This window comes from Anabrus simplex, chromosome 3, assembly GCF_040414725.1.
Source record: "Anabrus simplex isolate iqAnaSimp1 chromosome 3, ASM4041472v1, whole genome shotgun sequence".
In the NCBI taxonomy this organism is placed as follows: domain Eukaryota; kingdom Metazoa; phylum Arthropoda; class Insecta; order Orthoptera; family Tettigoniidae; genus Anabrus; species Anabrus simplex.
The window spans coordinates 93,017,506-93,041,136 of record NC_090267.1 but is presented as its reverse complement, the minus strand read 5'-3'; the positions used below and the strand labels follow the sequence as shown (position 1 = coordinate 93,041,136).

At 41.7% G+C, this 23,631-nt stretch overlaps 1 protein-coding gene across 1 annotated transcript in view; it reads right to left on the bottom strand.

Moving 5' to 3' along the window:
* Positions 1-2,792: 2,792 nt before the first annotated feature.
* Positions 2,793-23,631, bottom strand: part of LOC136866016 (uncharacterized) — a 44,425-nt gene continuing 23,586 nt past the window's right edge. Inside the window, exons 4-8 of the mRNA XM_067142627.2 lie at positions 23,315-23,514; positions 15,779-15,893; positions 10,069-10,224; positions 5,074-5,249; positions 2,793-3,092 (exon numbers count right to left, since the gene is read on the bottom strand). Coding sequence (XP_066998728.2) covers positions 2,967-3,092; positions 5,074-5,249; positions 10,069-10,224; positions 15,779-15,893; positions 23,315-23,514 — 773 coding nt within the window. The 3' untranslated portion in view covers positions 2,793-2,966. The remainder of the gene's footprint in view (positions 3,093-5,073; positions 5,250-10,068; positions 10,225-15,778; positions 15,894-23,314; positions 23,515-23,631) is intronic.

Genomic DNA, 23,631 nt, shown 5'->3' with positions numbered 1-23,631 from the left:
AGTCAATTGTAAAGAAACGACCAAGAAGCGGAAATGGGCTCATGAAGTAAATTTTATTAGGCGATAACAGATTATGTCGAGAATTACCGTCTGAGTTAAATGTACGTTATATCTCCCTCCCCCTTTCTATCTTCTTGGTCGGGTTTTTGTAGTCAACATGTCCTCAGTTATATGAAAATGGGCAAGGGCGCCCATGCCCGGGGGCAAGGGGGAGCCGTGGCCCCCCTCTAACTCTCAGGGAAAGTCAAAAATCTAATGTAGTCAGGTGTTTTTCTTTCAAGAAAATGATTTAAATGTCGGTATTACGTAGAAATGGTAGTGCCGCCCCCCACCAATAGGGAGGGGAAACCGTAGGTGTTATTTTACCGCCATTCATCTTCCAAAACAAAATAAAATGCTACATACCTCCAGGTCTAGCCCCCCACCCCCACCCCTACAAACTGTCATATGGGCGCCCATGGAAATGGGTATTTTTCACGTCTTCAATAAGTCCTTGCGTGCCCATTTCAACGAACAAAGTAAAACGCTACGCAGGCAACAGACTCGAAACTCAACTGGTCGCTGCCCGCTGTGTCCGGAATGGCATCGTTATCGCAGACAGGCGTGAGCCAATTTGCAGTCTTGTATGCTCGTAAATCGTTCGATACTGTGTTGGAACAAACTGTGATACAGGTGAACAATGATTCGAGGGGTGCAATTATAGTATAATTATTGTTGCCTTTATAAGGAACTTAAGATAATTTTGGCCGCAATCTGTCTGTAAACCTGGGTTGCTTTACTGTCTATACAGTCATTATACCCTTTAATTGTAGTTCCATAAATGGGAATTAGGATCACGTATTATGTTGGTCGCAGCTTCTATTTTAGTTACCATCACGACTTTCACGTAGGTCTGAAGAAGGAAACCACAGAAATTTACCTCTACAAGTTGGATGGCGAGGTACAAGGTAACCCAAAACTCCGTTAACATATGAGGAGGCAATACTTCTCGGATTATTGGAGTTAGAGAGATAATAGTTGACAGATATGCTTGGCATGACATGGGGTTTTATTGACACCAAAATAAAGTAAATAAAGCTTCACTAACAGTACCTTTTTGGTAACGCCAACATGCCGAGATTGCAGGCGCATCTGACGCCCTCTCTCACGACAGCTCCCATTTATACCGTATACGGGTCTCACGAGGCATCACTAACGTGTTGCTGTCCGGCGCCATCTGTTGGCCTATTTGTGCACTCGTTGTTGGTGTCAATAAAACCCCATGTCATGCCAAGCATGTGTGGCCATTCGTAAATGACGTGTTGCTGTCCAGCATCATCTGTTAGTCTTGTTGTGTCATTTGTTTTGGTGTCAATATAACCCCATGTCATTGCAATCATGTGTGTCAGTTATTACCTCTCTCTCTCCAATATTCCGTGAAGTATTGCCTCGCTAACTGTTAACGGACTTTTGGATCACTCTGTATTATGTGATTCTACATATCTATTATTTGGATGTTAATAATAATAATAATAATAATAATAATAATAATAATAATAATAATAATAATAATAATAATAATAATAATGTTATTTGCTTTTACGTCTCACTAACCACTTTTACGGTCTTCGGAGACGCCGAGGTGTCAGAATTTAGTCCCGCAGGAGTTCTTTTACGTGTCAGTAAATCTACTAACACGAGGCTGACGTATTTGAGCACCTTCAAATACCACCGGACTGAACCAGGATCGAACCTGCCAAGTTGGGGTCAGAAGGCCAGCGCCTCAACCGTCTGAGCCACTCAGCCCAGCTATTTGGACGTTATACCATGAACAAATATTAGATCCTTCATCTTGAAATTCGGCATAAAACACCGTTGTGTACTTGCTATGGCGGTCTTGTCAGCTCTGAGATCCGTTTTCAAATCCCTCCTCTGGCGAAGATTTTCTTTTCGACACATGCTCTCATGCCGGTCTTAAGCCACGCGCAGATTTAGCAACACCGCCTCGCAAAGCCCGTTTCAATTCGCCCGCGAAGCGATCTGATTGGCTGAATTCAGCAGCTGCTCGATAGCTGCAGTCGCTTAAGTGCGGCCAGTGTCCAGTATTCGGGAGATAGTAGGTTCGAACCCCACTGTCGGCAGCCCTGAAAATGGTTTTCCGTGGTTTCCCATTTTCACACCAGGCAAATGCTGGGGCTGTACCTTAATTAAGGCCACGGCCGCTTCATTCCCAGTCCTAGCCCTTCCCTATCCCATCGTCGCCATAAGACCTATCTGTGTCGGTGCGACGTAAAACAATAGCAAAAAAAAAAAAATGAAAACGGCGCGAGATATCGAATTATTTTTTTCAAATTATTTATCAGTATGACCAACTTCTAACGTCCTGTACCTGGTTCATGTTGTTTCCGATTATCCTGTGTGTCTCCATGACTGTAAATATGCCTGCCTTGGTTTTCATGACCAATTTATTATTATTATTTTTTCTTTTCTAGTTGCTTTACGTTGCACCAACACAGACAGGTCTTATGGCGACGATGGGATAGGAAAGGGCTAGGAGTGGACGTGGCTTGATTTAAGGTACAGCCCCAGCATTTGTCTGGTGTGAAAATGTGAAACCACGGAAAACCATCTTTAGGGCTGCCGACTGTGGGGTTCGAATCCACTATCTCCCGGTTGCAAACTCACAGATGCGCGCCCCTAACTGCACGGCCAACTCGCCTGGTACCAAAACTTTTCTCAGTAGGGAACCTTAATTTGTGTCTCCATTTAAGAAAATAAAGTCAAAACAATCCGAGGCTTTTTCAGCCGTAAAGTTAATTGCTAGGTGATTTGTTTTATTTAATTTCTGATTCATTAACGTACAGAGTGAATGGCTAATTCTTATAGTGGGTAACTGATTTAATTCCATTTAATTGATTTCCTATAACGACTATGGGATGTAGCTCCTGTATAAAACAATGAACACCTATGTTGAACATCTCATCTTCTCATGCAGTTGAATTGGTTGGGCACGTAGTTTGTCTGGCGTCTTCTATGAAGAAGAAGTGGTAGGAGTTGATTCCACATTCTCGTGAGATGTCGACAATGCAATCATCAGAGTCAGGTAATGTAAGCTGTAAACAGAAAAAGAATTGATTTTATTATTTAGTTCTGTTTAATTTTTGAACACGATATCAACATTCAAGTACAACTACTAGTTTGCTAATAAACTGTATAACTGTCGGGTTGACTAGCTCAGGCGGTAGAGCGCTGGCCTTCTGAGCCCAAGTTGACTGGATCGATTCTCGCTCAGTCCTGTGGTACAGAAGGTCGGTCGGGATCTCTTGGAGACGATGTTTCAAGGGTAATTAGCTAATGAAAAGCCATGTCTTCACCAACGATCATACTCAATCGGAAAGTCAGCATTTTTAGCTATAGGCCGGCAACGTAATTTCCATTGCCCAGAGCTAGCATGTCTATGTTATCCCACTCCTCCTGACAGTCTTTCCAGAGGCCGGTGCGTGGACGTCTATTTCCTAAGGCCCGTTCTAGGAGTTCAAATGCACAGAAGTTCATGGATGACCCAACGGGTACCTTCATCGGAATGTCAGTAAAAGGAATTCCACGGATTCCAGTTTCCATCTCCATTCTCCCTAAGAAGAGAGGGGTCGAACGAGAGGTGTGGTTGGATATTTTATCTTGATGCTCCCATACCTAATTATTCGCCCTCCCATACAGTGCTGGGATATCTGTGTTGTACATGGTTGTTCAAACCTCTTGCTGGTAGTATGTAGAGTTCACCTTCACATTACTAGCAACACTGCGAATGGTTAACTTGTAGCAGTATCCAGTAATGACCATGAAACTTCTTGGAAAACATTCCTGGCATTCTTTGTACAATGTTTGATAACATTTTTGTCTCTAATAATAATAATAATAATAATAATAATAATAATAATAATAATAATAATAATAATAATAATAATAATAATGTTATTTGCTTTACATACCACTAACTACTTTTGCAGCTTTCGGAGACGCCGCGATACCGGAATTTAGTCCAGCAGGAGTTATTTTACGTGCCAGTAAATCTACGGACACGAGGCTGTCGTAGGTCAGCGTCTCAACCGTCTAAGCCATTCAGCCGGCCTATTTATTTTCTTTTGGTTTCTAAGGCGGTAGTAAATCGAGCGGGGTTTGTTAGTCATTAAGGTACACATACGCTTCGTCTAATTCCACCACATGTTTCCATCTGTCCCCTGCCTGGTAGCCCTCATACAGCTTTCTTGGCGTTAGTGTGACGTTCCGAAATGTGACGAGGCAACAGCTTATAAATTCAGCTCTTATGCCGCTTTTCTGATTGCAGGTCTTAGTTAATTATGGCGTTAACTGTTGAAACAGACTTCCTAAACTGACGTGCGATAGTCGTTCAGGGGGTAGGGTTACCACCTGAGACAAGGGCCTTCACTTTCCTCACCACTTCTCGTGTACAGCTGGTGGCAGGTCGTGGATTTGCCTGTTTTTTTCCCCTCTGGAATTAAGCCCAGTCGACCTTTGCCTTTTTTTAAATTCAATACAGCACTGATCACGTACTTTGATGTCAAGAAATCACGCTGCTTGCGCATTCCATAGATTGCGGAATAGCAATATTTAACATCGGAAAGGGCTGTTATATAGTCCTCCTATTAGGGGCCAATCCGCTTCGGCATCATTGCAGCTAATGTCACGAAGCTCTGCGCACACATTCTCAGTGCTGACGTGAATCATCACTCCCCGTTTTGACGTGCTCAGGTCGGTAACAGTGCCGCCATCGGTCTTCAAACTCGTCACCAGTGATCACGAACGACCTTCTGTGTTTGAAGGCGATCAAATATTTCAGCTTCGTGTCCGTAGATTTACCGGTGCGTTAAAGAATTTCGGAGAGATTAAATTCCGTACCATCGGTGTCTCCGAAAACCGCAAAAAGTACTTGATAGGATGTAAAACTATTCTTCTTCTTCTTCTTATTATTATTATTATTATTACTATAAGCTGTATACGGTACGGTACAAGTCTATTGACTATTTCTTGTGGTAGCGATTGTTAAAATTATGTATAACAGATTATTTTTCATACCTTAATCCATTCTGGAAGGGCGTAATCATACCAATCTCGGCTGTTCGGGAACACAGGATGAAGGCCAAAAGTGTGGACGCCAAATCCTATAAGATTTGAATTCTTATAGATGACGAACAGTGGAAAAAATTTCTGGCAATCCATGTGGGGAGACACGCTGCTGTAGTAGTGGTCACCTGTAAGAACATCCATGCTGAGGTTTGAACTGTGTTACTGAAATTCAATATTCTCAGTTATACGTAACTCACTAAGTTGGTTTGCCTAAAGCAACGGTTATTTCGGAGAGGTCTGAACACCCAATATGCTGGCAAAAAAAGAAAAAAGAACCATGTCATCTCCGTACAGGCCATGAAGACCCTTGGAGGGGTGGAAAGTAAAGGCTTCCACTATCCGTAACCTCGGCACTTGATGGGGGTAGAGTGATTAAGCTCTACGCCCGGCCGCCTTTGCCCCCATGAATTAACCTGGTACTCATTTTTGGTGTAGGCTGAGTGAACCACAGGGCCATGTGCACCTCCGGAAGTGGAAATCTCGCTTCTTAAATTTTACGACTTCCTGACAGGGATTCGAACCCACGTCCTTCCGGGCGAACCGAGCACGCCTTTACTGCCTCGGCCAGGCAGCCCCTAATATGCTGGCAACCTGTCTGCTTAATTCGTGCGGCGCGACTATCTACTCTTACGGTGAGTGACTCCAGTAATGAAAAGAAATTAAATGAAGAAGTGAAGCCAATACAGCTCTACATGAAGTGTTACAAGTCAAACATTGAGACAATTCTTTTTCCTCCATTGGTTTTAGCCTGGAAAATGATTTCGAGGCTATTGGATAAATAAAATTGGGTCCATACATAAAATACATAAAAGAAATTCTGCTCCGTATTTGGAATGAGGAAGGTTAAATCGATTGAAATAACACTAAAAATCGTCACAAAGTATTTGCGGTAAATGAAAAACAGTGCAGTTTCGTTACTAAGTACAGTGGAACATCGTTTTAATGACGAATTGGAAATAACGGCTAAATCTAATGGTGTAAAAATCCTATATAAACACTGTATTTATATAATCCCTTAGTAAGATATCGCTTATTACAATATATCGTATTAAACGACGTATCTTAATCACATTTTCGGATAAATATATCGGCCATAACGTCCAATGTTGACGTTTGTTTGTTACGTATTTGAGTATTGCTGACAACAATGTAACGCTTATTATTGTAGATTTCAAATCCCTCTGTCTGTTGAATAGTCAAGGCAAGCATCGCTGTGAAGATGTCGCAGAATTAAAGTAAAGTGTATAATATTGAAGAAACGTCACACATAGTATTGAGATTACAAAAGGGGGAAAGAAAGGTCAGTATCGGGAAGAAATTGGGTGTATCACTGTGAATGATTTCTACTATTTGGAAGGACGGACATAAAATGCAGTCTCTTTTCGAAAAACAATCTTTAAAAATCAAGCGGGCCATATCATCTGAGCACAAATATATTGAAGAATCTTTTCTTAGATAGTTAAAGCAGAAATGGACAAATAAAGTACCAATCAATGACCTACTCTTTGAACGAAAGCCAATGAAATCCCTCCCAGTTCTACTCCACCAATACTGTAGCGTAAATACAAAACTTATTTCAGTTACCGGTACGTTCTTTGAAGTTCCAAATTAATTCTGTTAATTAACCATGTCCACCAACCTACTACGCTGGCGTAGCAGAGGGAGAGGTGATATTTCCACGTGGGGCGTCCCAGGTGGCGGACAGGGGTTCCTAACCGGCTTGCCGGCGGACCTGAGCGAAATAAAATAGCCCTCACGGACCGGACACACAATCCCCTGTGGGTGGGGGACGCACACGAAGAATACACCCACGGTTTCCCCTGCCTCCTGTTTTAAGAGGTGACTAAAGGACCAAGGGATGACCAAATTATAACCATGGGATTACTTGTAGTTAGTACCATCTCGCAGGGAACACCATGGGTCGCTTTTACTTGTGCGTAGTACCATTATGTAGAGGTACACAATAGGTTTGTTATTAGTAGCGACAGTGTGTGAATCCGGGTGGGTTTTACAGTACCTGTGATTAGTACCACAGCATTAGCGACACCATGGATCTGCCTTGCCTATGATTAGTATCCCATGTGTGAGGAACACCACGGGATAGTACCAGTCCCTGTGATTAGTACACCTATGTGAGGAACACTGTAATTGGCGCCGCAATATGAGAAACACCATAGGCCTGTGTTACATGTGTGCATTACTCTACCTGTGAGTAGTACCATAAAATGTGGAATACCGCGGGTCTACGCTATTTTTGATTAGTACCGCAATATGACAAATACCATGGTTCTACTTTCTTATTGATAAGTACCATTATGAGGGGCTGATGACCCGGATGTTGGACCCTTTTAGACTACAAGCATCATCGATTCAGTATTGTGCTTTAGAAGCAGTTCCTTGGTCAGTAATACTATTGTTTAACGCTAGTTTCTGTGAATGTCGGGCATTTCGGGCCGGATCCACCGATTGTTTTAAATTGTTTAGAATTCTGGTCAGTGGATGATTTTGGAGTTTTAAATTGTCATTACATTTCGTCTCATTTCGAACCATTAGGGGCCGATGACCTAGATGTTAGGCCCCTTTTAACAACAAGCATCATCATCATCATCATCATCATCATCATCATCATCATCAATTAACCATGTAAGTGTACAGCCTAAAACTTATAGATATGACATTTTAGCACACAAAAAGCCGATTTGTGCGACTATTGCGTATAACGACCGTTGATTGGAGGTCCCTTCAGGGTTGGCTGTAGGTATGTTGGGTATTCAACCTGAAGGATAGCACCATTTTATTTACAAAATAAGTTCAAAATACCCACCCTCTAGTTCCAATTACAATTTGTTTTACGTCCCACCGACAGATGTAGTTCTAATGGCGACGACCGGCTGGGAAAGGGCTAGGAATGGGAAGGAAGCGGCCGTGGCCTTAATGAAGGCACAGCTCCAGCATTTGCATGATGCGAAAATGGGAAACAATGGAAAACCCCCTTTAGGGATCGAACTCACTATCTCCCGAATGCAAGCTCACAAGTGTGCCCTCTTGATCCGCATGAAGCATTGCTGTAAGTATTTCTGTAAATCCGTGGTTTGGGTGTCCCTTTTCAGGTTACAATTCTCCGTATAAAGCAGCTTCAATGATCTGATTTCTTCAACTCTTCCCATAACAACCAAACCCCATGGCACTACAGCCCTTGAAGGGCCTTGGCCTACCAAGCGACCGCTGCTCAGCCCGAAAGCCTGCAGATTACGAGGTGTCATGTGGTAAGCACGCCGAATCCTCTCGGCTATTATCCTTGGCTCTCATGACCGAGGCCGCCATCTCACCGTCAGATAGCTCCTCAATTCTAATCACGTAGGCTGAGTGGACCTCGAACTAGCCCTCAGATCCAGGTAAAAATCTCTGACCTGGCCGGAAATCTAAGCCGGGGCCTCCAGGTAAGAGGTAAGCACGCTATCCCTACACCGCGGGGCTGGCTGTCTTCGCATACATTAACAGTATATCCACAATATCATCGTTCCTGTTACCGGTACGCCGATATCCCAGTTCAATAATAAACAGTATGCTACCGGAACACTTACTCTACAATGAGCAAAGTCATGTCTGCAAATAACTCTCCCCCTGAAGTGCATCATCCCCTTAATCCCCATCTAGCGAATCATGGAAAGATTCGTTTGATACTAATACGAACAGGCAGCATTCTCCTCTGGTTAGAAAAGAGCATCCCGCTACACAGAGGAGCCATAAAGGTTGCCGACTACGTCCTGCAGCGTTCTCCTTAGGTTGGAATGGACCATCCCACTGTACAGGTAAGGCAGAAAGGTTGCCGGCTACGAACATGCATAGTTCTCCTTTGGTTTGAAAAGACCACCCCACTGTACAGGTAAGGCAAAAAGGTTGCCGACACATCGGGAAGTTGGACAGAAAGTTTACTTTGTCACCTTAGGCTAATTGCGCTGTATTCATCGGAAGCACTCGACATATGGTTAAGAATGTGCAAGTAATTCTAGGAAACTTCCTTAAATTTGTTTTTTCAACGCAGCACAATTAGCAATTTCGAGAATAAAGTTACGTCAGTTGTGAAGAAATCTAAGAAGATCTAATATTAGGCCTGGAATACAAAACTTTAAAGGCTGGATCAAGTACAGTATCTAGGGAGTGTATTCTCGCAGATCGCAGCATTCTAAGTGAAATTTAATCAAGCTGTAGCAAAGCAATACAGGATGCTCGGAGTTGCGATCAAAGGTATTCTGTAAGAAACAAGTCAAGTCAGCCGTTGGACAAAACTGTCTTTAATTGGTCTGTGTTCAGACTGACAGCTGTACTGCAGTGAAAGATGGGTCGATATCTTATTCGTAATTTGGAAATAACCGACATGAAAATAAAGAGAATGATTGCTCGTACAAACAGGTACACAATGGGAGGAGAGTACTCGGAACGAGAAGATTAATGCGAAGTTAGAAATAAATTCGATGAATGAAACTCCACGCATAAAATGATTTCGGTGATGGAGTCGTACGAGGTGAATGTAGGAGAATAATGGACTCAGCCATGAAGGGTAAGAGATGCAGTGGGTGAATCAAGGCGATGATAGACTAAGATTTTCTGATAAAAGAAGAAGAAATGAACGTCTTTCTTTTTGGCTGAACGGTGAACACACTGGCCTTCGGCTCAAAGGGCCACGGGTTTGAATCCCGTCAGTGTAATACATTTTAACTGCATACGGTTAAGAAGCAGAGGGGACAAAGGAGACTATAATTTGACATAATTACGGTGATTTCGACATAAGTTGCGTCGAATAATAGGTCTTAATGCTAGTTAAAAATGGAGGATAATGAAGGAATTAGTTCGTTTTTATAGGCATGCAGGCAGAACAAGCAGTCAATAACTGAAATGTAAATAAATACATTCATTAATAACAGAAAGAAACACTCTACTAACCCATTCCATTATTGCACGCTTGCCTTGTGTAGCTCGTTTTGCGTAGAAGTTCATCATCTCTGGTTGGGATGTTAAGTATTTCGGTACCATTCTGAAACCATAGTCCAGTTCCAGTTCCTTCATCAAGATTCTGTCTTCCTCCTTCTGAAAGAGTATCTGGAAATATAAGTACAAATGGAATTAAATCTAAAAATCATGCCATTGCAGATACGATAATTCTGTTTGTTAACAGGTTGTACCTGTAAGGTTTCGTAATCCGTATTCACTGTTGGTCACAAACTGATTTAGCACTGTGAGTGAGGAGGAGTAATGGGTGTAGCAGCCAGTAGCGGCGAATGGGAATTAGAAGTGTAGGGGCGGGGTTCAAAAATATACAGACAAATAAAAGTATGTATAAGTGTGGGATACAATGCAATTTGCTTTACATCGCACCGACACAGTTTGGTCTTATGGCGACGGTGGGATAAGAAACGCTGAGGAATGGGAAGGATGTGGCCATGGCCTTAATTAAGGTACAGCCCAAGCACTTGCCTGGTGTGAAAATGAAAAAATGTCACCTCATCTTTTTGCATATATCGATTCACTTAATCATAAACTCTGAAATATTATGCGAGTATAATACCTACCTCTTGGTTGACTACTTCCTCTCTTAGTTGCTTTATTAGTGCTAGACTATCTTCATCTTTATATCGATCATAATCCTTACTATGATAAACGATATAATGTCGTTTTACATTGAATTTATTCATTTCGTTCAAGGTTTTGTGACAAATTAAAAATTTTGCCAACCCTTGAGCGTACAATACTTCCCATTCATCTCGAAACAACAACGAAGTCAGGAGTTTCCGCTTTGAGCCTTCCTCAGTAACCTCCATTACGTTAACTGAGACTAACTACCAATGCAAACATTGATCAACAATAACAATACATTGACCATTGTTTGTTGGGATGTTCTTTATTTAGTATGCTGCCACTCAACTCCGATAGATGGGGTTAATGCTGCGTACCGAGTATAACAGCCTGACTGAATATTGGCGCGAAATATCTGGGGAGTTAGAAAACTTTCTTATTTAGCATGCCATTCCTCTGGTTCATACATTTTCTGATACTACTGGTACGTAACACACTGGTTCATCATAGTATTCCAGCGATTCGATCTCTACTCTGACTTGCTGTTTTGAATGAGCAGTGTGCACATGTAATGCAGAGGCTCACTTAGTTGTAGCTAGAATTAGAATTTAGGCCTGTTCCAAATTATAGCACCACCATTCACTAAATAACTCAAAATTCAACTCTGAAAAGAGTCGTTTCTTAAGAAAAGCTTCTTCCTCTTCACTTTTATTAAATTCTACATTCATTTTATTCCAAATCAGCAGTGAAAAGGGGTTTCTCCTCTGCCTTGGGGGAAACATTTGCTTCCAAGTCAGATAGATTTTTCCTCCGCCAGTGTAGTGAACTGAGATTTTCCGACTCATCGAGAACTCCTACGAAACAGATTAGTAAAAGGGCATAGATTTTGCTCTGCAACTCTCCACTATTTGACATCCCCCGCCGAATAAAGACGAAGAGTGTTCACGGATCACGCCTGTATGCGGCTTGGTCATCCGAGCTCCGGAACTTTGGACTGTTAGATCGGCAGTGTAGTACTGTTCGTTAAAAGTGAGAAAATGTGTGTTTATTCATTTGATGGAGTATTTGATATGAACGCATTGCTTTTAATTGCGCCATTACTACAGATGTCATTGTAATGGCCTATGTTCATTTCAGTTGGGGAAACCACTAAGACAGTTTTTCTGAGGCTGTAAAAAGGCAGGTGTACAGTGAGTGCCTGCCATTATAATGAAAACTCCCCAACCTGATTGTGACTGATGGTAGGCAAGCGGGCCTACCATTACAATGAATATTCCCTAACCCAGTCTTCATATGAGAAAAGATGTTTGGTAACTTCCCAGTCGCGTTTCTAGGGTAACGTTAAGAGCTACGCAATTTAATACAATCTTGCTCACAACGTGTACATCACCTAACCTATAATTCTGTATACAATGTAGAATTCCTTTGCGAAGCACGGGTACATCAGCTAGTTATTAAATAAACTGAAACCTGATATGTACATATATAATAATTATTTGAAGTACGGGCAAGTTAAGTTTGCGTCACTCTGTTTACTTTCAGGACGATGTAAACAATGAGTCAGTCGTCCGCCTTTCCTATAGAATTTCTCTTCAAATGGCAAAACGATTACGAAGTTCATCAGATGGAGATTTGATCAAAGATTGTTTAAAAATGAGCGCGAACGAATTTAGTCCAAATCTGATGAAACAATATGAATCAGTAAACCTATCAAGATGAACTGTGAATGGACGAATCCAAGATCTTAGCGAGGAAGTATGCGTTGTTCTTGCCAACCCGCAAGTCACCGCTGGTGCACTGGTAAGCTGCTGCTCGTGGGCTGTTCTAGCGAGCCAAGCCTAAACATGCCTGAGCTAGGGTAATGCAGGGTTAGTAAAATTATTTACAGTATTTTATTTTTGGATTTCGGCAGGTATAAAGTAGTATTCATTGATGGCGTGTGTAGAGGATGTTTTGAATATACTCGGGAAAATATTTGTAGGTTACCCAGCATGAACAGAGAACCGAGCGCGAAGTACAAGAATTTTGTATTTTGCTGATGTGGATTCGTGGGTTTGCCTGTAATGATGGTTGGGACTCTGAACTGTTGTAGTGTTGTTCTTGTATACTCATGTTCATAAGAACCAGAACACCTTGAAAAACTAGAGATAGAAAGTTCATATTCACAGAACATGTGCATTAGTATGTTCTGAAGAAATGATAAGCATTTGAACCATGCCGGCCTTCAGATTCAAGGTCCTCATCGATATCTCGGCGCATCACCACCGACTGGTAAAACGTGTCTGCGGCTCTCGTTGTCGCTATAAACCGAAGGTAATGGATCAGTGTGATTTGAGCAGACGTGCAGGATGCCTCGCAGACGTATGCGAGAACCGTACCGACAAATGAGTGAGTTTGAAAGAGGGCGCATTGTTGGCATGAGAAAACGTGATGCATCCATCACCATTGTTTGCAGTGATGTGCTTTGTGTCTTCTGCTGCCATTTATTTCCGGTAGATGGGATTACTGCTGCGTACTGAGTATAACAGCCTGCCTAAATATTGGCGGGAAGTAGCTGGGGAGTTAGATATCTCTCCTCTGGTTCATAAATTTTCTGATACATCTGGTACGTAACACACTGGTCCATCATAGCATTCCAGCTATTCAATCACTACTTTGAAGCACTGGCCTTCCAGATGGACCGGCGTCTTGTGTCGAAACGCGACCTGCACGAAACTTGGTGCGCCATTCCACAACGGGGCCCTAAAGTGCCAACAATATTTGTATTTATATCATGCTATTAACACACCTCACTTAGGTTTCACATTCGTTCTCTAACATTAAAGTGTCCTAGGCGCGCGGTAACCTGCCAGTTCGTTCTATCTCTCTCCAGCAAATCTGCAACTCGACTCCCCTGTCTGCCGCACCGCGCCAGCAAGATGCAAGGGTTGTTAGGTAGCTGCGTTGTCACCCACGAATTTTGAATCAATATTTCAACACTTTACAGTTCGAAAAGGCAGCTAATTTTTTGTATACAGCTATTTTATGGTCTCCTTATCTTCTCAACGCAATTGCATTGTCGGTATCGATAGGGCATTATCGACATTTCGACAGACATGCTGCCCTAAACACAGTCTTCATTCCCCTTGGATGTCCAGTGGTGTATGTCCTTCGGCAGCCAAGAACAGAATAACACCACGCTGGTCCTGTTTGGACGCATTTGGTAATAACGTCGCCATGGTCCACGTGGCCTCATTTAATTCACGCACCTCGGAACGACACGACTGCCACACTGATCCCTCTGGCCATATGGTCGTGCTTATATACCCGCATCGGAGTCGCGTTACGTTGTACGCAATGCCATCAAACGGGAACTTTTCGATCACGCCTTATATATAGTTTAAAATCTGCAGTAGCTTCTGTTATGAGGTTGCCTTGAATACCAATTTCAAAATAGTAATATGGTGGGGCTGTGATTGCTTAATTTTATTTGCAGGTGGGGTAACGAACGTGTTCACCGCACGCGACTGGTTAATACAATGATCACAAACTGCCCGGCAGAATAATTTACAAGCTAGCGAACTGATTGGTTATACGTCATACGTTGAAAGTACACTTTCAACATGACTGTATCAAGTGACCGGATGCCTAAATTTTGAATTAAATCAATTTCTTTGTCGGAATTTCTATTTATTCTGCAATACATATCAGTGCAATTGAAGAATCCACTGTAATAGAGTAGGTGTCAGTATCCTCCCTAAGAATTTATATTAGTCTGATAAAAAAAGAAAACACTAGGTTATTATTATTACTATTATTATTTATTCGCTGGGGCCATCGAGGAACACGTTAATTCTTGTAATATTTGGGAGTAAACTTTGCATTCTTTTGATCCCATAATTTCTTCATTCCTTCTGAGTGGGCCTGCTTGCGTTCCTCTCTCCAAGGTATACCGTGTCTTCTTTTCTGTTGTTCGTCTCGGTTTAGCTCGTTCGTCACTATCTTTTTCGGAAAAGACCTCTGTCAAAGGCGTTTTTCGGTTTGATGTGTAGCACTTGAAGTTCTTCTTTGGTGTTTTTAAACCAAGGCATCGTGGTTTTAGGTTATGTGTCAAATGGATGAAATATCTGTTGGGTCAACCTGTTCCAACCTGTTCCCATCCATTCGTTTGAGAGGACCATAAAATCGGGATTTTTTCGGGATCGTGTCTGTAATTTTGTCTAATTCGTTGTAGAGTTCCTTATTAGATCATTTTTTTTGTTGGTAAATACCATTCTTGTGGTAGGAACCCTGATTCCTCTAATTACTCTGCGCTCCTTTTGTCCAGTCTTCGAGGAGTCCTTTATAAGCATTTAGGGATGGGGTTGCGGATGAATACACAACTACTGGTTGCAGAACCGTTTCATAGTGATATACCTTAGTATTTTGGGGAAGGCATTTGTTGTAGATCGTGTGTGACGTTTGGTAGGCTAATTCAAGTTTGCGTATTTGTTCTCTAAGTGCTTTCTTTCCAGTCCATTTTCCATGACGATCGCACCCAGGTTTTTAAAGTTTTCTACTCACCTGATGTCCCTATATTTCGTCCAAAGTTTTGGTGGTGCGACTTCGATGTTAGTCGTTACTTCTGTTTTTTTTTTCAAACGATATCTGCAGGCCAGTTTGTTCAGCGATTTCCTGTAACAGTTCGATTTGAATCTTAGCGGTTTCTACGCTGTTCAACAGAATGGCGATGTCATCGTGGAGAGCTAGACAGTCTATTATGATTGCCTTGGATTTGGTTCCCATTCTCAGTAGGCTATAGTCGATTTCCATTAATCTCGTTCGCCAGGTTCGGATGATCTTCTAAAGAACGCAGTTTAAAAGAATCGAAGGGAGCCCATCGCCTTGTCTGATTCCTGTTTTGACCTCAAAGGAATCCGTGAGACATCCTTGGAACTTTATTTTGGATTTTGTATCCGTCAGGGTGGCTTTAATTATTATTATTATTATTATTATTATTATTATTATTATTATTATTATTATTATTATTTCGGAATTTCAAACATAGTAACTTCAGCAATTCCAGTAACATATTGTGGCGTAGATGAAAATAATTTCTCACCTGGATCCACAAAGAAGGCTGTGATGGTGTAGATCGAATAACCAAATCTTGTGGCTGGTACGAAAGGTGCCTTTCTAAACGAATAAGAACAGTTGTCTACCATGTCAGTGAAGAGCTGGAAAATAGAAGAGGAAATTATAAAACGTAATGGATGATATCCTACAACCTGTAAAATCATACATACATACATACATACATACATACATACATACATACATACTGAACCCATTACCAAAGGGTTCAATACATACATAATTACACCGAGCAAGTGGCTGCGTGGTTTAAGTTACGTAGCTATCAGCTTTCATTCTGGAGATAGTGGGCTTTAATCCCATTGTCGGCAGCTCTAAATATGATTTTACGTATTTTCCCTTTTTCACAACAGGTTGTACCTAAATTATTAAGGTCACGATCACTTCTTTCCTACTTTCTTAACCCATCATCGCCATAAGACCAACCTGTGTCGGTGCTACGTAAAACAAAATTGTAAAAGAATAAAATAAATAATACGTTTATCTTAATTATAGATATTGTTTTTGGCGTTCAGTCTGCTATAATCTGTGAACTAACTAAGCCTCTCCATAATCCGATATTTGCAATTGAGGTGTGTCAGCTCAAAAGATGCTATTTCCACTTCAAAAATATAAACAGTGTTTATTTATTTGACTTTACTAGCGACTCGTGGCTCTCTGTTATATTTAACCACGTAAATTACAAGGTAAACATACTGTATATAGAAGGAATGTACTGTTCTATTGTAAAATCAAGAATAACTAAGCTAAATAACTGACGTGGAGAACATATAATGAAGAATGAAAGCAAAGCTCAACAAATGAAAATACGATAAAAAGAAATCTGGAGCATAAAAGAAAAATGAATGAAAAAAGTCGTAATAAAAATTTACATACAAATTGAATATAAAGTAAAATTAATTATGAGAAACTACGGTAAAATAACAATATTACTAGCCTATACACCACGATCACACAACCTATCATACGTCACCAATCACACGAAACAATACTTGGCCAGAAATGGGGCGTTACCCTCTAGGTGGCCCACCTCACCCCTTCAGGGTGGAGAATGAAAACATTTATGGATAGATACACGAAACAATGTGGTATTCAACAGGTAATATCTGCATTCAGTTTTGAATTTTGATATTGAGTAAGAGTTCCTGACAGCAGCTGGGAGTGAATTCCTAAGTCGTGACCCAGCCACAACGAAGATTCTATTATACAATGAAGAGTGGTTGACGGGAATAACGAGGGAAGTGCCAGATCTAGTGTTACAATTATGCAATGAGGATAATAAATGGAATTTTGAAGAAATGTATTTGGGTAGATTTTCTTTCAGAGTTCGATAAATGAACGTATGTGAGATTTCCGTCGCCTTTATGGTTTCAGCCAGGAAAGAGCTCTGTAGGTAGTGGTTATGTGAGCATTATAACTCAAGTTAAAAGTAAATCGAAGACCAAAGTTCAATGCTCGTTGAAGTTTCGTAGTTTGTTCGTCCTTGTACATTGGAGTAGTTGAATACTATCGAGTTCCATGGGTAATCCAGACCAGAAAGATGTAATTACTTAACATTTGTACCATATTAGTAGACAGCGCAGCTATGTTGATCTAATAAATATGCTAATTCTAGAGAAAACTAATGAATGGCAGGCCACATCGTACTTGACATTCATAGATATCGAAATAGCATTTGATTCACTAAATAGGTTTAATGTGGAAGACCTTGGTGAAATGTGGAGTACCATATAAGATCTTGAATCTTATGAAGGAAATGTATGAAGGGTAGAGATGCAAAGTAGTACATGAGGGAAGGCTCACAAATTATGTGAATGTCACAATTGGAGTTCGCCAGGGATGCATTCTTTCACCAACAGTCTTTTTAGTGGTGCTAGATGATGTCATGAGAAAAATGTTGGGTAGAAGGAAAAGAAGAATACAATGGAGAATGGTGGAAAGACCGGAAGATTTAGTTTGCAGATAATTTTTTCTTCAAGAATTAGTGATATGAAACACAACTTAGAAGGAGTACGGAATGAAACAGAGGCTGCAGAACTCAATATAAATGTTGTTAAGACCATGGAAATGAGAGTAAATGCTAAAATTGATGAAAGATTGTTTGTTGCAGGAGAAAGGATTGAAGAGGTTAAAACATTTATCTATTTGGGAAGTGTAATGACAAGACGTGGAGTAGCAGAACAGGATGTGAGGGCCAGAATAAAGAAATAAAATGGAGCCTTTATGCAGCTGTATGCAGTGTGGAAGAATAACATTTCAAGGAAGACGAAAATAAAAATTTTCAATACAAATGTTAAATTAGTCCTTCTATATGCTTGTGAAACTTGGAAGGTTACACGAAAGATCATTAATCTCTTGCAGACATGTATGAACCGTTGCTTACGACGCATCATAAACATTAGATGGCCTGAAATTATATCCAATGACGAACTATGCAGAACAACAAACCAAGTTCCAGTCACAGTGGAAATCAAGAGGAGGAAATGGAAATGGAAAGGTCATAATTTGAGAAAGCCAGCGGGATCTATAGAATGCACAGCACGGAGGGGCACGGAGGAGAGGTCATCCTAGGAAGACCTGGAGGAGGACTGTAGTGGAGGTGGCCCTTGAATTAGGGAAGACTTGGAAGGAAGTTTTAGCATTGGCATGTCGATGACCACAATGGAGACGTTTCACGGATGCCTTATGTTCCAGTGGGAACGGGAGGAGATACGTCAAGTAAGTCGATCGTGTGTACATTCCATATGTCTTTTATTAAACGTTTCTGCGGTTTTCGCACAACTTTCTTACGACAGAAATAGCGACTTTTGAACAGACATTCCACAATTAGCGAGGGACCGTCATTTATTTCGACACCTCTTATCCTTCATTCATTAAAATCATAGCTTTATCATGGTTGCCTTGTTCTCCTTTTGCTTCTCTTACCTTCTATAACTGAGGTAACATATCCTTTTCCATTCACCTCACATCACTCCAGACCAAAACTGGTTCGTAGTACTACTTAATTCAGAGAACTCTTGTCTGCTCATTCCCAGTGTCTTCTTGTATTTGTTCCCATCTCTTATACCATCAGTCACTCACTACATGTACAGGGTCTTTCATATAAACCCAGACCGAACGCACGGTGTTTGTACTCTGCGCTACGACAGCTGCAGTGTGAGAGGAGCACGAATCATTCTTGACCTTGCAAGAAGACTGCACGTGTTCCACCTGGGAAGCATGAGTCGCCAGTTTGTGCCTCAGCTGTTAATATGGTGAGACAGGTATCATTTCAACACCGTATTTCCTTATGTAAAAGTCCTGGTTTCATCTTAATGGTCGTGTGAACAGTCATAACTCTTGCTATTGGTATGCAGACAAACCTAATAGTGTTTATGAAGTCTCTCATTATGATAGGAAAATTGGTGTTTGGTGTGCTGTTAGTGCAAGACGAATAATTGGGCCTATTTTTTCGAGACGACAGTAAATTCAGGGAGGTACCAAGATGACATTTAGACTCCGTTCTTCCAACAGTTAACGGAAGAAGAAGAATAATTGTATAGGTGGTTTCAACAAGATTCAGCCCCTGCTCATACAGGAGAAGATTATCTTCATACAATCTCGGAAGTGTTTGCAGACAGAGAGATCAGTGCTGGTCTGTTTCCCCCTCATTCTCTATACCTAACAGTGTGAGACTTTTACTTGTGTGGTAAACTGAAAGAATAAGTGTATCGAACAAACCCTCACATATTGGAGGAACTGAAAGAAAAAGTTACGATTGAAATAAAAAACATTAGAATGGCAGAACTCACTCGCGTCAGACCAAATGTGGTTACCAGATACAGTGGCTGTACTGTATAACCCAGGAAGGAAGACACTGTCATAATCTTTTATAAGGTAAGATTTCATATAAGATTGTACACTCACTTAAAGCAGGGCGGCCGCGCGTGACTTAAGTTCGGCCGAGGCACCTGCCATACCGCTGAATTCAAACACCGTGCGTTCGGTCTGATTTTGTATGAGAATCCCTGTATGTGCTTAGAATTTAAACATCGTTTGAACAAGGAACAATTGTATGAAGTTACCACATGTGCGATGTGTCCGAGGACTTCTGCTCGCCAGGTGCAGGTTTTTGATTTGACCCGTAGGCGACCTACGCGTCGTGATGAGGAGGAAATGATGATGGAGACGACAGATACACCCAGTCTCCGTGCCAGTGGAATTAACCAAGTATGGTTAAAATTCCCGACCCTGCCGGGAATCGAACCCGGAATCCCTGTGACCAAAGGCCAGCAAGCCAACCATTTAGCCACGGAGCCGGACACGTGTGTGATATGAACGAGAATATTTGAACAATTATTGCGAGAAGAAACTGTGATGTTTTTCGTTAAAATAGTGTCCTTAGAAACAGATGATCTATAAGTTCGTTAATAAAATAGCGATTCAGAGTGCGGCTTCCTTTTCTCAGGCGGCATCTTACTGCCGGATTCCGTGGTTCAAACCCCGTCACTCCATGTGGGATTTGTGCTGGACAAAGTGGAGGCGGGACAAGCTTCTCTCCGGGAACTTCGGTTTTCCCTGCCATCTTTCATTCCAGTAACACTCTCCAGTATCCTTTTATTTCATCTTTCAGTCTTTAATCATTGTCCCAGAGGAGTGCGATATGCTTGGGAAGCCGGCACAGTTCTTATCCTCGCCACTAGATAGGGCTTCATTCGTTCCATTCCTGACCCGGTTGAAACTGGAAGCAGGCTGTGGATTTTCAGTTAAGAGTGTGGATATGAAGCAGAGTTTAGGTGATGGAGAATAATTATTTCTCATAAATGTTACTGTTTGTATTTTATAAGAAGATTAATACAAAATTAACGGCGACGTCGACGATGACGATAATGTTGATAATGATGATGATGAGGAGGAGGAGGAGGAGGAGGAGGAAGAGGTAGGGAAAGGGTGAAACCCGTTGTTGGTACATAGGCTGTTCCTATCGTATAGCGCAAAGGGGCCTGCTCGAGGCTTCACATGCCCTCCGACGGATGAATCATCGACAGCATCATATGCCCTTACTCCACATGGACAATGTGGAAATGTTTGGAATTGAACCCAGGTTTTTGGCACGCAATATCGTGATTAGAAATAGTATACCACCATCCTCTCCCTATTCCACCATCAGTCTGCAGGTGAGACCCTAGTTACCTGAAGCTTACGGTCTTCGTTAAGATCTCTCCATCAACTTGAAATGAGCCGTTGCTTGGGATGGTTTTCAGGTATTCGGTCTTCGTTTTGTTCAGTCGGAGACAGTATTGTGAGAGACGGCTGTTCCTATCTTCAACTTGACGCTGCAATCCACTTCTGATGGTATCAGCAAGTGCGACATCATGTGTGTCTGAGAGTGTCCAAGGGGCACTCGTCTGCAGGTCCCGTGTAATTGTGTCCATGACGAGCAAAGAGAAATGGGACAACGCGGATCCTTGAGGTACACCGACTTTCACTGAGAAGTTCTGCGAATTGCCGAGAGCGTAACGTACACGACTTGCGGTAGTCGTGTAAGACATCTTGATCCAGCTGATAAGCATTTCTGGTACTCCATGGTCACGAAGTCCATACCAAATCACACGATGTGGAACATAATTGAAAGCCTTTTCAGGATCAAGGAAGGCAATATGCAGTGGCTGTTGTTTTCTCGGTGGTTTTTAATAAGAATTCTGGTAGCGAAGATGGCACCGGTTGTTCCAGCACCCTTGACGAATCCGCACTGGTTGGTACTAATATTGACGATGTCACGCAGTCGTCGATCGAGGATTCTCTCAAAAATCTACGTTGTGTGCGACAGGAGGCGAATTGGACGGTAATTTGCACATTCTGCTGCGTCAGCTTTTTGCTTAAAGATAGCCACAGTGATGCTTGTGGCCCAATCACCAGGAACAGATTTAGAGTCAACTATAGCATTGAAAATTTGGTCAGCTAGTTCATCGCAGGTTCTTTTAATTCCTGCAACTTCCAGAAGTCTGCTGGACGATCATCTGATCCTGCCACTTTTTGGTTCTTCATATACCTTCCTCCAGCCCCGTGGTGTAGAAGTACGTCCCTGCTTCTTACCCGGAGATTTGGGTTCGATTCCAGGTCAGTACAGTTGTTATATTTCTGGACTGAGGGCTAGAATGGTGTTACATCAGGCTCGTGAGAAAGCGTGTCAGAAAGGTAGGACGTCACCACGCTGACCACGTTGTACTCCATTGTCGGCAGACCATCTGACTGAGCTTCAGAGGTCTCGGAAATCCAAAGTCCTTAATATGCTGTTGCATTCAGATTTGCTTATTATTATTATTATTATTATTATTATTATTATTATTATTATTATTATTATTATTATTTATTATTATTATTATTATTCCCACCTTCATAGTGTAACGGTTAACACCAACATTTGCCATCGTCTGGAGCTTGCGGTCTATTACGGGTACTGGCAAAAATTTAAGATTGGCAGGAGGACTTGTATGTAGTTAAATAGCTATATGGAGTAAACCTACATGGTGGTGGTGGGGAAGGCGGGATGAGGATGCGAATTTTTGTTATTTATAATTATCATCATCATCCCACTTCTACGTAACCTGTGTGAGAAAAAGGGTGTGAGATATTGTTGTTTCGGTATGCATAGTTTTGAACTATGCACTAATTTCTATTTCAATGAAAACGACTATTCAATAAATGGGGGGACACATTTTAAACTTAGAAATACCTCCGTATCATACGCGGCTAAAGATTAAAATTATTACAAAGGAAAAATTACACCACTTAACCTTAAAAATGAATAACTGATGGGTTATTTACAGAATATAAGGGGCGATCAAAAGTTTCCGTTCGACGACCGTACAGTTCTGAATCGGGATGCCAATCAGGCATGAGCATTGAGTCACTCATACCACCGACGCACCAGGTTGAAAATCCCCGTGTGATAAAACACTGTGTTCTGCTGTATGAATGGCTGCACATCCTCGTCCAAGCGACGACCCTTCAAGGTCCTTTTGAGTGGAGAGATCAGAACTATAAAGCGGGAGCTCGAGTGTCTCCCACTTGAGTTGTCCATAATGGATGAGGCTGGCCTCCCAGATCGACCGGCGTCTTGTGAAAAAAAAAAACGATACACAAGGAACTGGATGCACTATTACACAGCCATGGTTTTTGGATAGAAATGCTGCCCCATACACAGTCTTCATTTTCCGATGGATGTCCACCGGTGTTTTTTTTCGGCAGCCAAGAACAGAATAACAGCACGTTGGTCCTGTTTGGACTCATTTGACAATAACGCGCCATAATTCACGTGGCCACATTTAACGCCCGCACCTCGGCACTACACAACTGCCACATTAATCCCTTTACTTACATTTCCGTGCTTATATACCTGCTTCGGAGTCGCGCTACGTTGCATGTCCACTGCAGCAACGCCCTCAAACCGAAAGTTTTGATAACGCCTATACATTGCAACCATATTGTGTGAAAATGAATGAAAAATATAGTTATTCCTTACTGCTACCGATACTCCCGCGATGAAGCCATTTTGATCAAACAAGAGACACATGGCAGGATCTTCGTGGTAACATCTCAAGGTAGTTCCTTTGTCTTCTCCTGTGCGGTCATCAGAAGGCTGGACCCAGCCCTCACTCTCGGCGACTGACAACTCTCGAGGGAGCGGAACATATCCTTCATTTGGATTGTCAGAGAACTTTTCTGAAATAAGAAGTAAGTCAGAGGATTATTGTACCAATAAAAAAATTACAGTAACACTTATTTGAAGGATAAACTAAGGAAGGCGTATTTCAGTAAGACTACCGGAAGGCCTTTGAC